At 42.4% G+C, this 14,115-nt stretch overlaps 1 protein-coding gene and 1 pseudogene across 1 annotated transcript in view; one reads left to right on the plus strand and one right to left on the minus strand.

Annotated features, from left to right (window-relative positions):
• Positions 1-14,115, plus strand: part of TM9SF4 (transmembrane 9 superfamily member 4) — a 57,449-nt gene that overhangs the window by 16,909 nt on the left and 26,425 nt on the right. The window contains exons 2-3 of the mRNA XM_019645690.1: positions 7,435-7,548; positions 12,205-12,304. Of these exons, the coding sequence (XP_019501235.1) occupies positions 7,435-7,548; positions 12,205-12,304 (214 nt within the window). The remainder of the gene's footprint in view (positions 1-7,434; positions 7,549-12,204; positions 12,305-14,115) is intronic.
• LOC109384427 (40S ribosomal protein S10 pseudogene) lies at positions 3,561-4,048 on the minus strand (annotated as a pseudogene).

Here is a 14,115-nt window from a genome sequence, read left to right on the forward strand (position 1 = left end):
CAGTTTTTAACCTTCCCACCACTCAGCCGGCCCAGCACCAGCTTACTCTTGATCTGCCTAAAGCTCCTTATGGTTGCCCCCAGGCCTTCATGCCTGTTTAGCTTTTCCTGGAACACTTCTCCCTTCCCTCGTCTTTCCCTTCAGGCCTTGGGGTAGGCTTGAGTTCTCAGATCTGCACCCCTGCCCACCAAGACTTGGTATATTGCTGCTCCTGTGTACTTCCCAAAACACTGTCCTTCGCCTCTTAATCTTCCATAGCATCTGGAACCTATTTTTGTGATTGGCTGATGACCTGTCCCTGTCCCCCCAACTGGCTGAAAATTCCTTGTGGACATGGCTTCTGTGATTCTGGCACAGTGCCTGACACACAGTAGGCGCTCAGTAAATCGTGAACTAATTTCTATAGTGGTTAGAGCATGGGCTTTGGGATCAGACTGCCTGGGTTCAGATCCTGACTCAGCTAGTATTATGTCACCTCTCTGAGCCTCAGTTTCCTGATCTGTGAAATGAGAATAAGAGCCTATCTCATAGGATTGTTGTGAAAATGAATTGGGTTAGTGCATGAAAAGAGCCTAGAACTGTACCTGGCACATAATCAGCATTGAGAAAAGCTGCAGATGTTAGCAATATGCTCTTCATCTTTTAATGCAACTCACCTGCCTAAAAAGAGCATCCTTGTTTCTCTACATTCTGACCTTGGGTAAGTTATTTAATCTCTGGATCTTGAGTTAACTGGCAGTCATCTGAGAAATGATGACAGAAACCCCCAGGTAGTCGTAGTTGTGAGGATGGTGCAAATCAGTGTTTGTAAAGTGCTTATCACAAAGCAGGGGCTGGGTAAGTGAAAGGGAGGGCCGTCTGCCACAATGCCTTGTACTTACTGTGTAGGGCTCAGTAACTCCTTGGCTTCCTGTTTCTTTTTAGTGTTGTTTTCTACCAGGGTGAGTATTATCCTCATTGTTGTGCCTTTTTTGTTTGTTTGTTTTTGTGTGTGTGTGTGTGTATAGTACTTGCTTCATTGGTTTGAGACTTTGGAATAAAAGTGTATTGACGTCTTTGAGGATTTGCTTTTCATCCCTCTGCAACCTGAGCTCTCAGGGAGCCCTTGAGTTCCCCAAAGCAATGTCTCTCTGCTAAGATTGGAGGATTCTGTTTCAAAAGAAGGTAGAGCTGGAGTGACTTCTTAGATTTAATTGGCTTGATAACCCAGGAGATTGTAATCCTCTGCCCTGGCTTCAAATCACACATCAGATAAGGTAAAAAGGTCTGGTATCTGGCTTCCTAGGAGGGTAAATTCAGAACACATATATTTTTGATTAGCAAGAAATAATAATGTTAAGTGTGGGCTTTTCAGATGGCCTTTATTGTGTTGAGGTAAGTTCCTTTTATACTTATTTTGTTGAGAATTTTAATCATGAATGGATGTTGAACTATGTCCAATGCTTTTTCTGTGTCTGTTGAAATGATCATGTGGATTTTTTTCTCTCATTTTGTTATTGTGGTGTAAGTATCACATTGATTAATTTGCATATGTTGAACCATCCTTGCATCCCAGTGATAAAGCCCACTTGATGTTGGTGTGTGATCCTTTCAATGTGCTGTTAAATTTGGTTTGCTAGTATTTTATTGAGGATTTTTGCACCTGTGTTCATCAAGGATGTTGGCCTATTGTTTTCTTTTCTTGTGGTATCTTTGTTTGGTTTTGATATCAGGGTGATTGATGCTGGCCTCATAAAATGAGTTTGGAAGTATTCCCTCTTCTATTTTTTGGAGGGGTTTAAAGATTGATATTAATTGTTCTTTGAATGTTCGGTAGAGTGCACCTGTAAAGCCATCTGATCCTGGACTCTTTTTTTTTGTTGTTGGGAGGTTTTTGATTACTGACTCAATCTCCTTAATTTTTTTTTAATTGGTCTGTTTAGGCTTTCTGTTCCTTCTGGACTCTGCTTTGGTAGGTTGTATGTTTCTAGGAATTTATCCATTTCTTCCAGGTTACCCAATTTGTTGATATAATTATTCATTATAGTCTCTTATGATCCTTCTTATTTCTGAGGCATCTGTTATAATATCTCCCCTTTCATTTCTTTTCTTTCTTTCTTTCTTTTTTTTTTTAAGATTTTATTGAGGAATTGGGGAAGGGGAACAGACAAGTTGCTGTCCTTTTGTTCTTCAGTCTAGTTGTGGAGGATGTCGCTTCACTGGCCCATGTTGGTATTATCATTGCATTCTTCCCTGCTGAGGCAGATCAGTTGCCAGCTACTGGACGGCCGCTCACGGCGCCTCTTGGCATCTCACAAAAGTTCACGCCTGTTGCTGGCCACTTATGGTAGCTTATGGGAGTCCACTGCAGCCTACACCATCGCCGGCAACTCATGGCAGCCCAGCTGCAGGTCGAGCTGTTGTTCACCATCTTAGCTGTAGAGGGTGCAGCGTCACTGGCCTAATGTGGGATCCGAACTGGGTCCCTGCTGCTCAGAGCTGGCATCCCAAGCCAACTCTTAACCAATGTGCCACTCAGCCGGCCCGAGTTTTCTGTTTTTTAAATTCTATTTTTTAAAATTTATTTCTGCTCTAATCTTTATTATATCCTTCCTTCTGCTAATTTTGGGCTTAGTTTGTTCATTTTCTAGTTTCTTGAAGCATAAAATTAGGTAGTTTTTAGGTTTTTTGTTTTTCTTTTTAATGTAGGCATTTATCACTGTGTCACTCGTAGTACTGCTTTTATTGCATTTCGTAAGTTTTGGTATATTGTATTTTCATTTTCTTTTGTCCGAGGTACTTTTAAAATTCTCATTTAATTTCCTCTTTGACCCAATGGTTGTTCAAGAGTGTGTTGTTTAGTTTTCACATATTTGTGGATTTTCCCATTTTTGCTGTTACTGGTTTCTGGTTTCATTTCAGTGTGGTCAGGAAAGATACATGGAATGATTTCAATCTTCTTAAATTTAAGACTTGTTTTGTGACCTAACGTGATCTACATATCCTGGAGAATGTTCCATGTGCACTTGAGAAGAATGTGTATTCTTTTAGCTGTTGGGTGGGAGGTTCTGTATATGTCTGTTAGGTCCATTTAGTTTGTAGTGTTGTTCCAGTCAGCCATTTATTGATTTTCTGTGTGGATGTTCTATCCATTATTATCAGTGGGATATTGAAGTTCCCTACTATTATTGTATTGTTTTCAATTTCTCCTTTCAGATACGTCAATATTTGTTTTATATATTTAGGTGCTCTGATGTTGGGTGTGTATATCTTTAATTGTTATATCTTCCTCTTTTAAAATTTTATTTACTCTCAAGTTTATTCAACACCAAACAATCACTCCCAGTTTGCTGAGATTATTTTCTCTCCACAAGTTTATTCAGTACCTAAAATCGCTCTAACTTGACTGAGGTGGTTGACCACGTCCACGACTCCCCCCCAACCAATCCATTCTTCTTCCTTTTATATTCTGACTTTAGATCATTCCTGTTCAGGCTACATTATGCAAAAACAGGGGCACAAGAGATTTTCTTGCCACAAGAAAATTTGGTGTTATTCAACACCAAATAATCGCTCCAACTTTACTGAGGTGACTGACCACATCCGCGACCAAATCTGCCTCTAAACTGGAATTCGGTTGCTAACCCAGCCCCAGCCGCTGCTGTCTTGTCGGCACAAGGAAGCACAGGGCTCCATCTGTAGGTGTCTCTCTCGTGTGAGTCTTGCAGGTCGCTCGCCTTCCAGACCTTTGGGCCTTGACCTGCCCATCTCAGGCTGGCTGCGGCGCAAAGTGGGCAGGCACGATCTTGGGAGGCGGGTGGAGATAATCATGAAGATACTGGATGCCCTCGTTGGTAAGGTCCCAGTAGAAATGTCTCCAGGCAAACTGTTCCTTCACATAGCCTCGTGATTTGAGAGACTGCATGGCTTTCATGACGCGAAGGTTAGGCACATTCCTGTCTGCCAGCTCAGGGTGTTTAGGAATGTGAACGTCCTTCTTGGCCACCATCACTCCCTCCTTAAAAAGGAGGTCACAAATGGCAATCCGGTTCTTCTCGGGCATCAACATCGTTACCGCTTCTGCGTCCGGGTCCGGAGCTGGAAAGGCTGTTATATATTCCTATTGAATTGACCCTTTTGTCATTATGTATAATGACCTTTGTCTCTAGACACAATTTTTGACTGAAAGTCTATTTTGTCTGATATAAATGAGTCATTTCTACTTTCTTTTTGTTATATGAATACCTTTCTATACCTTCACTTTCAACCTATATGTTTTTAAATCTAAAGTGAATCTGTTGTAGACAACATATCTCTGGATATTTTTTTTAATCCATTTAGCCACTGTGTGCCTTTTGATTAGAAATTTAATCCATTTGCTCCCCAGGTTATTCTAATATACATCAACATACAGATATTCTATACATACAGATAGGGTGTAGGCATAATAGATATTTTTGGGATTTTTAAATTAGGTCCTTGGACAGGTGGCAAGGTGGGAGATGTCAAGAACTCTTAAATCTGAGGATTAAAAAAATATTCTCAAAGGGATACAGTGAAGATTAAGAACCATAGTATTCAACCTTTATGTGAGTGGATGGTTTTGTATTTTTATAGATCAGAGGTTGGTTGGTGCTTATTAATTTGTTTGATAAGGGTTTATTGAGCACCCCATCAACAAAGCTAGACAAGCGATTAGTGCAGCTGGAGAGATGGCAGATACTGCAACATGAAAAGTGCACTTTTGGGGTAGGCTTTGATACAGAGTACCAGATTTGTCCCCCCCCCCCGCACACACAAGTGTTCCCATTTATAATCCCTCCAGCCATATGAGAATATCAAAACAGTGACATTTTAATATCTAAAACTGATAGTGTCATTTTGGTGCAGTCAAGTGTCATTTTGGTACAGTCATTAATTCTAAGCTGAACTTCCAAATTGCTTTTGGTTGCTTTATATTATTCAAAGATTTTAGCATTTGGAAGTATCATTTGCCATTTTTCATCTATTGATCCTTCCTCTAAGATAAATTGACTTGAGGTTTGTTGATAGTATCTTTGTGAGGCTTGTCTGCTTTCTGCATCTTTTTTCAAAAATTCAGAGTTGGGTTGTTTTTATTTTTAAACAACTTTTGGATGACAGTTTATGCCATTAACTCAAGATTTGTCTTCCTTGCGTTTTAGTTAACTGAAATTCAAGTACAAAGAGGAATTGGAGGAAAAGAGAGGACAGAGTTTATTCTTTTCACACAAAACACTCACATTCTAAGGACTGGCCGATGAGGCCTAACAGTGGGTTCCAAACAGGGAGGGACGGCCCAGATCTTCTGATAACCAGCCAAGTGGAGAAACTCCTCTGATCCAGAGGAAATCAGATGTTGTGAGCAGCCCACCGATGGAGGCTTCCTGTCACAGAAAGAATAAAAATCTGTCTGTTGTATTCATGGCAAGCCCATAGAACTAAACCCTTCCCTTTGTGCACGCACGGAATGTCTCTAGAGGGATTTTCAAGGAACTGGTGATAGCAGTTGTCTATGGGGAGCTAAAATGGGAGGAAGATTTCTTTTTCACAGCATACCCATTTGTACTGTTTGAATTATTTACTGTATATGTTTTACTTTTTCAAAACTTTTTAAAGCTAGTTATTTTTTGAAAGCCTATTCACCCATGGTTATGTCAAATATTAACATTAGAGCAAACTGGGTGAAGAGTAGATGGGAACTCTCGTGGTATGTTTGCAACTCTTCTGTAAATCTAAATTTATTTTAAAATTTAAAAAAAAGGGACAGAAAAGGGAAAAATAGTGTCTTCCTATACAGAATCCTGCCCCATGAGGCAATTTTCTATCTTCTAGTCATGTCATTTCCTTTAAAGATTTTCCTCCTCTCATCCCTAATTCTGCTGACCTTCTAATTACCAAATACACTATGGCTCTCTTAGCCATTTTTCAATGTGTTTATCGGGGTCAAACTGTTATTTCATTCATAATGAACATCAGCTGGCAGATACTTACAAATGTTCACAACAAATCAGGGGAAAAACATTCTGTGAATATATTGCTTTTAAGACTTTGACGAGCTGTATAGCTAAAGTGTACAGAGCTCAGAACCTTAAACTTTTAAAGCCATTTTTTCTCAACTCGTGCTCCTGGTGAAAATGCAGATGAGTCTACACGTTTGGCAAGCCCCCTGAGTGATTCTGATCCCCTCAAATACTGAGTGTCAGAAGGAATCATCTGAGTGGGAGGGGTGGGGGGAGAGGTGGTGACTTGAAGGATGGAGGGGCTGCAGAGGCAAGGTGATCAGGAGGCTGTGGCCAACGTCCTGGTGGAAGGAAATGAGTGCCGGAAGTGCTGCAGCAGTAAAGGGGCTAGAGAGAGAAGGCAGATGCAGAAGCAGGACTGAGTTGGTGATCCAGGTGTGTGAGTGACAGAAGCTCCTTCCTTGTTCAGACTGGGCAGAATCCGGAAGCTCCTTGAGTTCCTTGAGAGGTGAAGCATAGTATTAATGAAGGGAAAGCCATGCTTTGATGGGTAAATTTCTTGAAGTCAGCAATTGATCTTTCTTGCCTTTGATTCCCAGGTGACTGTGCTGCATGCAGATTATTTACTGAATGCTTACTCCATGCCAGGCGCTGGGGACACAGTCCCTGCTCCCACAGGGATTACATTCAAGCCGAGGGGGACAGATTATATACAAACAAACAAATGCATATTGTCCATGTCACGTAGATAAGCCCATGAAGAGAAATGAAGTAGAGTAAGGGGATGGAGAAATGGGTAATGGGAGACCTGAGGATGATACTTTAGGTAGGATAGTCAATAATGGCCCCTTTGAGGAAGTGACATTTGAGAGAGACTTGCCAGAAACACTCAATGAGATGAACCATGCAAGTATCTGTGGGAAGGGCACTCTGGCAGAGGGAACATTGAAGGTGATGGCCCTGAGGGGTGGAGAAGGGCTTACTGTTGAGAGACAACAAGAAGGCCAGTGTAGCTGCAGCTGAGTGAGGAGGAGAGAGGGAGGTGATGAGATCAGTACAATTTTGAAGGCTTGTAGGTAATAGGAGCTTCCTGACAAAGCGAGCCTGTTGCTATATGGAGAAATGGGAATTCATGGGACACTGGCGCTTCATTTCCTGCTAGCTCTACAAGGGAGTGCTGCAACGTGAAATGTTTAAAAGAACATTGATCCAGAAGCGGGAAAAGGTGGCTCCTGTATCACCGTCTTCCCTTTTGCCCCCTGTCAATTACTTATTTTATTGCCCATTCCTGGAAGTGCAAAGCTGGCTTTGTAGGCATTTGGGAGGTGGCACTTGGAAGAGCCTCAGGCTTCTCAGAGTAGAGACGAGACTGGGTCAGTTAAAGCGGACGTGAAGGTGCTGTGACTTGGTCTGCCCCAGAAGGATGCTCACTTCCCTCCCTCATTCCAACCTCAGCCTCTCTTCTTCCAAGCAGGATTGGTTGCCGTGGTTACTGCTCCTTCTCTCCCTCACATTGGAAACAAGAGCCTTCTATGTCCCTGGGGTCGCACCAATCAACTTCCACCAGAACGATCCTGTAGAAATCAAGGTCAGTGCTTTCCTGGACTGTTGGAGCCTCCGTGCTGGGCAGTCTGGCTGGAGGACCATGGTGAGCAGGTCATGTCCCTCCTGTGACTGCAGAGAACAAAGACGAGGGCCAGTTACCCTGGGAAACAGAGGGTTCACTGCGTGCTCACGGGCTGGAAGTAGAGTGCCTTCAGGAGCCCGCCGTTCCAGGAACTCTGCCTCTTCATCCCTCTCTCTCTGCATCTTTGCCTGTGTGTGTTCTCTTTCTCTGTGTCCCTCTCTTTCTCTTTCTCTCTGGCTCTTTGCGCATGTCTGTATCTCTGTATTTCTCTCTCAGTTTCACTCTCACACATTTCTCTTTCTCCCTGTCTCATCTCCATTTCTTTTCTGTGTCTGTCTCTCTCAACCTGCCTTCTCTATGATAGCTCTGCTTCCCTCTTTCATCTGCTCTGTTCCCCTATCTTACGAGCTTTCCCTGCATAACCTATGTCGTCGGTGCATACGTGGTCTATTATGGCCTCTTTTTCAAATTTTAGTATCAGTCACCAGCTGGATTTTCCAGTTCATTATCCCCGAACTGCGGACTACATATCTGAGTGATGATATCTGAGATGACTTTAAGTGGTTGACAAATATATTTTATTTTAATAGCTATTATCTTTTACTGTGTGTTAGAAAATATAGCTAGTACTTCAATTCATGATTTCATGGCTGTCATTGTTGGTTTACTATTTTTAATACTGATATAATGTTTGCTTCTTAAATAAATGTATTTACTAAAAAGGAACCAGATCCAAGTAAATAGTGGTAAGTAGACAGGGCAAGTTGGTATGTGAGCGATTAGCATTTGGGAAGCATTGCCCTGAATCATAATCCAGAGAGAAGGCTTCCAACGGCCACTTCACCTTTTCAGACCGGATGCCCACCAGTGGTCAGTCAACTGTGGCACGGGTGGAGGGTGGAAGAGAGTCACTGAAAATATGGTTGACCGGGGCAATGGGCAGGCTAGCATCTTGCTCTGTCTCTAAAACTGAACATTGGTGGCCTTCTCAGAGCCCCAAACAGGGCTGGGGTTGGTGGTTTATCTTCCTGGATCTGGTTTCCCAGGAAACAAACTCTTAAGGTGAAGATTTGGTGTAGGAGATTTATTGGGCAGGCTCTCAAGGTCAGCACTTGAAGGGAGTAAGGAAGCAGGACTGGGCAAAGGGAGACGTTGCGCTGTTGTACACCTGAGGCCTTTGGGAAGCTCTGGAATTGGAACGGCTGGCCCCTCAGAGTTGTTCCAAATTGAGGCAAGAGGACTGGCTCTCCGTATCCCCGCCATGGACCAGTCATTGGGTACAGATTACCACCAGAGAAGGAGTATAACCTTGTACAAGGCTCCCATCCAAAAAGACTCCCCTCTACCATCACCCAAATCAACCATTCTTAATACTTTGGTCTGTTTTTCGTACTCTTTTTTTTCTGTACAGTGTTTACAGCGTAGGATATTTGGCATTCTTACACCTCCAGAAGTCCCCAACTTCTTGACTACCACATCAGTCCCCCATAGGCAAAGTAATGTACAGTTAAAATTTTTAAGTCTGTCCTCAGATCCTTAGTGATTCTGTAAAAAGGGCTAGCAAAACTTATAAAGTGATGACAATAAATTCTGCTCCTAAAATAAATGTACATTTCTTGCTTCATTACCACGTTGATGTGAACCACATCTTTACTGGTCTGTGCAAAAACAAGGTAGTGAGATTGCATGAAAATGAAGTTTTTATTTTGTCCTGAGCACCATAGCCTTGAAAAGGAGAAGCAGAAGACAAGAAAATCACAAAGGGCCATCCACGTGACATCCTCTCATGTATGTGCCCCTTTGTTTGCCACCAAATTTTAAATGTTAGCAAAATTTCAAATTGTTACACGTGCTCATTTGGGCATCAATTACAAGCAACTTCTGATTATCCAGGGGAGTTAACTTGTTTAGAGATTAAAATTTTAAACAGTACACTAGTGAAAAAATGAAATTGCCATGAATCAAGTCCCAAAAGGGCAGAGATCTTAATCTGACCTTCTCATCTGCTGTATCACCATCTCCTAGAACATTGCCTGGCATGGTGGATAAATATGTCTGATGAATGACTATTCGAAGGTGTCTGCATTTAGAACTGCGCAGTGTGGAGTACTGTAGGATACATTCTTATCTGCGGGGATACATTCCAAGACCCCCAGTGGATGCCTGAAACCATGGATAGTACCGAACCCTATACATACCTCATACTATGTTTTTTTCTATATACATATACATATACTTTATGGCTCCTCTTTGGCATGTCCAAATTGCTAGCATCGCTACTCTTTTGCTCTTTGGGACATTATTAAGTAAAATAAGGGAGACTTGAACATAAACACTGCGATACCTCTATAGTTGATCTGACTAACAGGCAGGTGTGGATACGCTAGACACCGGTCATTCACGTCCCAGTCAGGATGAGTGAGATGGTGTTGAGATTTCATCACACTGCTCAGAATGGCAAGCAATTTAAAACTTATGAATTGTTTCTTTCTGGAATTTTCTGTTTAATATTTTTGGACTGCAGTTGACCGTGGGTAACTGAAATCACGGAAAACAAAACCTCAGGTAAGGGAGGAATACTGTAAATGCAGCATTACATGTGTTGCATTATTGTGAGCATCTTCCTTAGAAGTCAGACTTGTAACTTTCAGGCACACTAATTATAGTAACATTTATTGAGGGTTATTTACATGCCAGGCATTATGCATGGCTTAGCTCAGGATGTCCGTCTCCCCCCCCCCCCAAGAATGTTCTGGGGCAGATACTGTATGTTTTACAGATTTACCGTACATCTTACAGATAAGGAAACTGAGGCCCAGGGAAGTGAACCAACTTGACCAAGATCACATGGTCAGCATGACAGTTAGTTCAGAGCCCCATCTCTTAAGCACTGCAGTACCCTTCCTCCCAGTGCCTCTACAGAGAGCCCTGTCCAGAGCAAAGGTTGTGGCATAGGGAGGATGGGTGGCTCTGGCTTCCAGTCCTGCCAAGCTGGGCAAAGGAAAACGGACACCTTAGGTGGAAAGAGAGAAGAGTGGGAGGGCACAGAAAGGCGGGACTTCGTCTCCTTGTAATATGGATTCTTTTTTGATAGTCCAGAAAGAGAATGCTAAGAAGCACAAAATAACAGGCAGGCCGTTATAACAGTCACTTTTTGGCTGTTTTGTCTCAAGCAATTCGTGAAATGCTGATAGAGACCCTCAGGCCCTCAGACTGACATCTAAAAAGCTCTGAAACCCAAAGTTTTCCAAGCTCCTTGTAGGCAAGGCCTGACCTGACCTGAGACTGATTGTTGACTTTGTTTATCCCACTTAGTACAGATATTTGTGTATTTCCTTGCACGAATGTGGGCACTGCTCCAGACCCCGCTGGTGGGGGCTGTTATAAAACCTATGTATATTATATCACACCACCCTTTTAAAATCTGAAAAACTTTTAATTCCAAAACAAGAGTTTTAAGTAAGGGTTGTAGACCTGGATCCTAAAAATTATTTGCACTTAGGTGATATATAAGGAGTGATCGATAGTTCCTAAATAGCAAAGATAATTTTAGTTCCTTTTAGGTTAAATTTTATTTCTTGCAACATTTTGATTGGTTCTGTTTTATTTGTAGATTTGGGGTTATTTATGATTTTAACTGTTTCCAGAGCTTCATGCTGTGTGCGTGTATCATTTCCTAAACATTCTTCATTATCTTCTTAAACCTCATTTTTAATGGTTGTATAATATTCAGTTTAATGGGTCTATCATGGTTCATTGACCAGTTTCCCATTATAGGGGCTTTTAGTTGTTGTTGTTTTTGTTTGTTGTTTTCATTTTTCCTCTCTTCTATCATTCAGCAAACATTTAATGAGCACCTACCAGCTCATTAAATGTGTCTAGCTCAATAGGCACTGGGGTTACAGAGGTGACCGAGATACACATGGTCCTTGCCTTCATGAAGCTTAAATCTTAAATTCTAGTGAGGAAGATGAATTAAAAAAAAAACAGGTAAATAAAATAATTACAGTTTATTAGATGTGCTGCAAAGGTGACTACAAGTGTTGTGTTGAAATAGAGAATGATGGGAGAATCCCTCTATGTAAGAGATTAGGGAAGGACTCACAGGTTAGGGCACTTAACCTGAGACCTAAATGTGAGAGGGAGCCAGCTATACACGGAGCCTGGCTGAGAGGAGCAGCAGGTCAAAGCCTGAGGCAAGAGAGAGCTCAAGGAACTGGAGGCAGAAGACCACTATGGTTATGAAGAAGGAGTGAACCTTTCTGTTCCTAAAGGGTTTTCCTCATTTAGAGTTATTTCCTCAGGAAAGATGCACGGAAGCAAAAGTATAGGGTCAAAGGATATCAGCATGTTGAAGACTCTTAGTACATATTAAATTTGGTAATGATTTTCAACTAAATCTGTAATGTAGTCTAAAACTGATGAAAAGTGAACTAATTCAGAATTGTGGGCAGTGGAGTATATGGTATCCTACAGTTGTATCTACTGCAGTTCATTTACCTCTTAGATAATATTACCGAGTATACCAAAGATATGTGGGTACCAGGGAGAATTACTGAAACAGCCATCTTAGTGTCTGGACTGAGGAATAATGAACGGCCTCTCTTCTCCCACTAGGCTGTGAAGCTCACCAGCTCTCGAACCCAGCTACCTTATGAGTATTACTCACTGCCCTTCTGCCAGCCCAACAAAATAACCTACAAGGCAGAGAATCTGGGTAAGTTCTTCTCTCTCACTGCTGTCAACCTGTCCCAAGGGGAACCTAGATCTTTTCATAATGATAATAGCAGTTAACTCTTACGTAGCACTGTGTGCTGGACACTGTTCTGCATAGTTTACACACATATTAGCTTATTTATTTAATCTCATAACAGCCCTAGAGAGATAGCTGCTGTTTTTATTCCCATTTTATAGGTTAAGTGACTTGGCTCTGGTTATGCTATTAATCAGCATCTAAGCTAGGCTTGGAATCCACGCAGCCAGGCTTCCAATCTAGAGCCCTTGGCTATTGCTTAGACCGGCTCTCCCTTGATTTCTAGATATCATACCTCTCTCTCTCATAGCTTCTGTAACCTGCTCTGCTTTTAGTTAAAAGAGTGAGTGATAACCTTTGGCCCTGAAGGAAGCGGAGGCATCACCATAGTTCTTGCTAAGCTATGTAAGACTCGCTTCAAATAATGTGTGAAGCAGCCAGGGCAGCGTCTGACACAAGTGTTCTATAATTAGAAGCCATCTTATTCTAACTCAAACAATTCTCCTTTTGGCAGAATTTCAGGCTTAAAGGAAAAGACATTTGGAGGCATCTATTCAGGGCACCACTATTAGTACTTACTTGGTGCCTGTCTCAGTGTTAAGTCTCGGAGATAAAAACGTGGAAAGACCCTCTCCCTGACTTCAAGGAACTTAAGAGACGTAACTCTTCTCTTAACCCTTGGGAAGGAGAAAGGAGAGAACTGGTTCTTGAGCAGGCCTCTGAAAGGGCTGCCTTTTCTGTCAGGGCTACCCATGGCTCAGGTGTTCCCAGAACCCCTAGCTGACATTTATATCTACTGTCAGGTATTGAGTGTCCCAGATCACCTGAAGGCAGGCCTTGGAACCAGTGTAACCAAAAGTGGTAGCACCACCAGTCTCTAAGTCTTGCCTTGTTCTGTTGAACAGAGATTGAGCTCAGGGCCTGGGCTGACCTCCACTTACTGTCTGGGCTCCTTTTCCTTACCCTTCTTTTCTCTCCACCACGCTGTGCTCCAGCCACCTTGCCTCTCCACCGGGAAGCCTGACACCAGGCCCCTCACAGCAACGCTTCCCTTCCGCTGTGAGCTGGTGTGGATTCCTTGGCAGCCCAAGGCTGTGCAGCTGGGCACACCTCAGTGTGATAATGTGTGACCTAACCTCTCTGAGCCCCTGTCACATATTGCATGAAGCTGGGGAATGTTCTTGCCTCATAGAAATGGAAGCTTCTGTGTACCAAAGTTATCCTGCCATATTGTCTCTTGTTCTATCTTTGCAAAGTGCCTCCCTTTATGGCCTAGGGGCTCTTTGAGCCTAGGGATCTTGTCTTACATTCCTCTATCTCCTTGCCACTTCTGACCCAGTGCCTGACACACAGTAGGTGTTCAGCAAATGTTAGTGTCCTAGGGAGTGGAGCAGAAACCTCCTTGATCGAATGTCTTGTAAGCCTTGTACTCTACATTATCATCATCATCATCACCGTTAACAGTTACAGGGCTGTCCCTATGAGCCGGGCCCTCCTCTAAGCACTTCTGTGCTATATATATATAAAATTTTCTTCTTTTTTTTTTTTTTAATTGGGGAACAGCCATAGTCATTGGTTACACATTGCTTTCATGCTACAATAGCATAGTTGACTCTTTTAGGGAAGGCGCAGCTCACAGTGGCCCATGCGGGGATTGAACCAGCAGCCTTGGTGTTATTAACACCACGTTCTAACCAACTGAGCTATCCGGTCACCCCAGCACTTCTGTGCTTTAACTTAGTTCATTGTCACAACAACCCTATGAGTTAGCTGCT

Source organism: Hipposideros armiger, unplaced genomic scaffold (assembly GCF_001890085.2).
Source record: "Hipposideros armiger isolate ML-2016 unplaced genomic scaffold, ASM189008v1 scaffold_94, whole genome shotgun sequence".
Classification (NCBI taxonomy): Eukaryota; Metazoa; Chordata; class Mammalia; order Chiroptera; family Hipposideridae; genus Hipposideros; species Hipposideros armiger.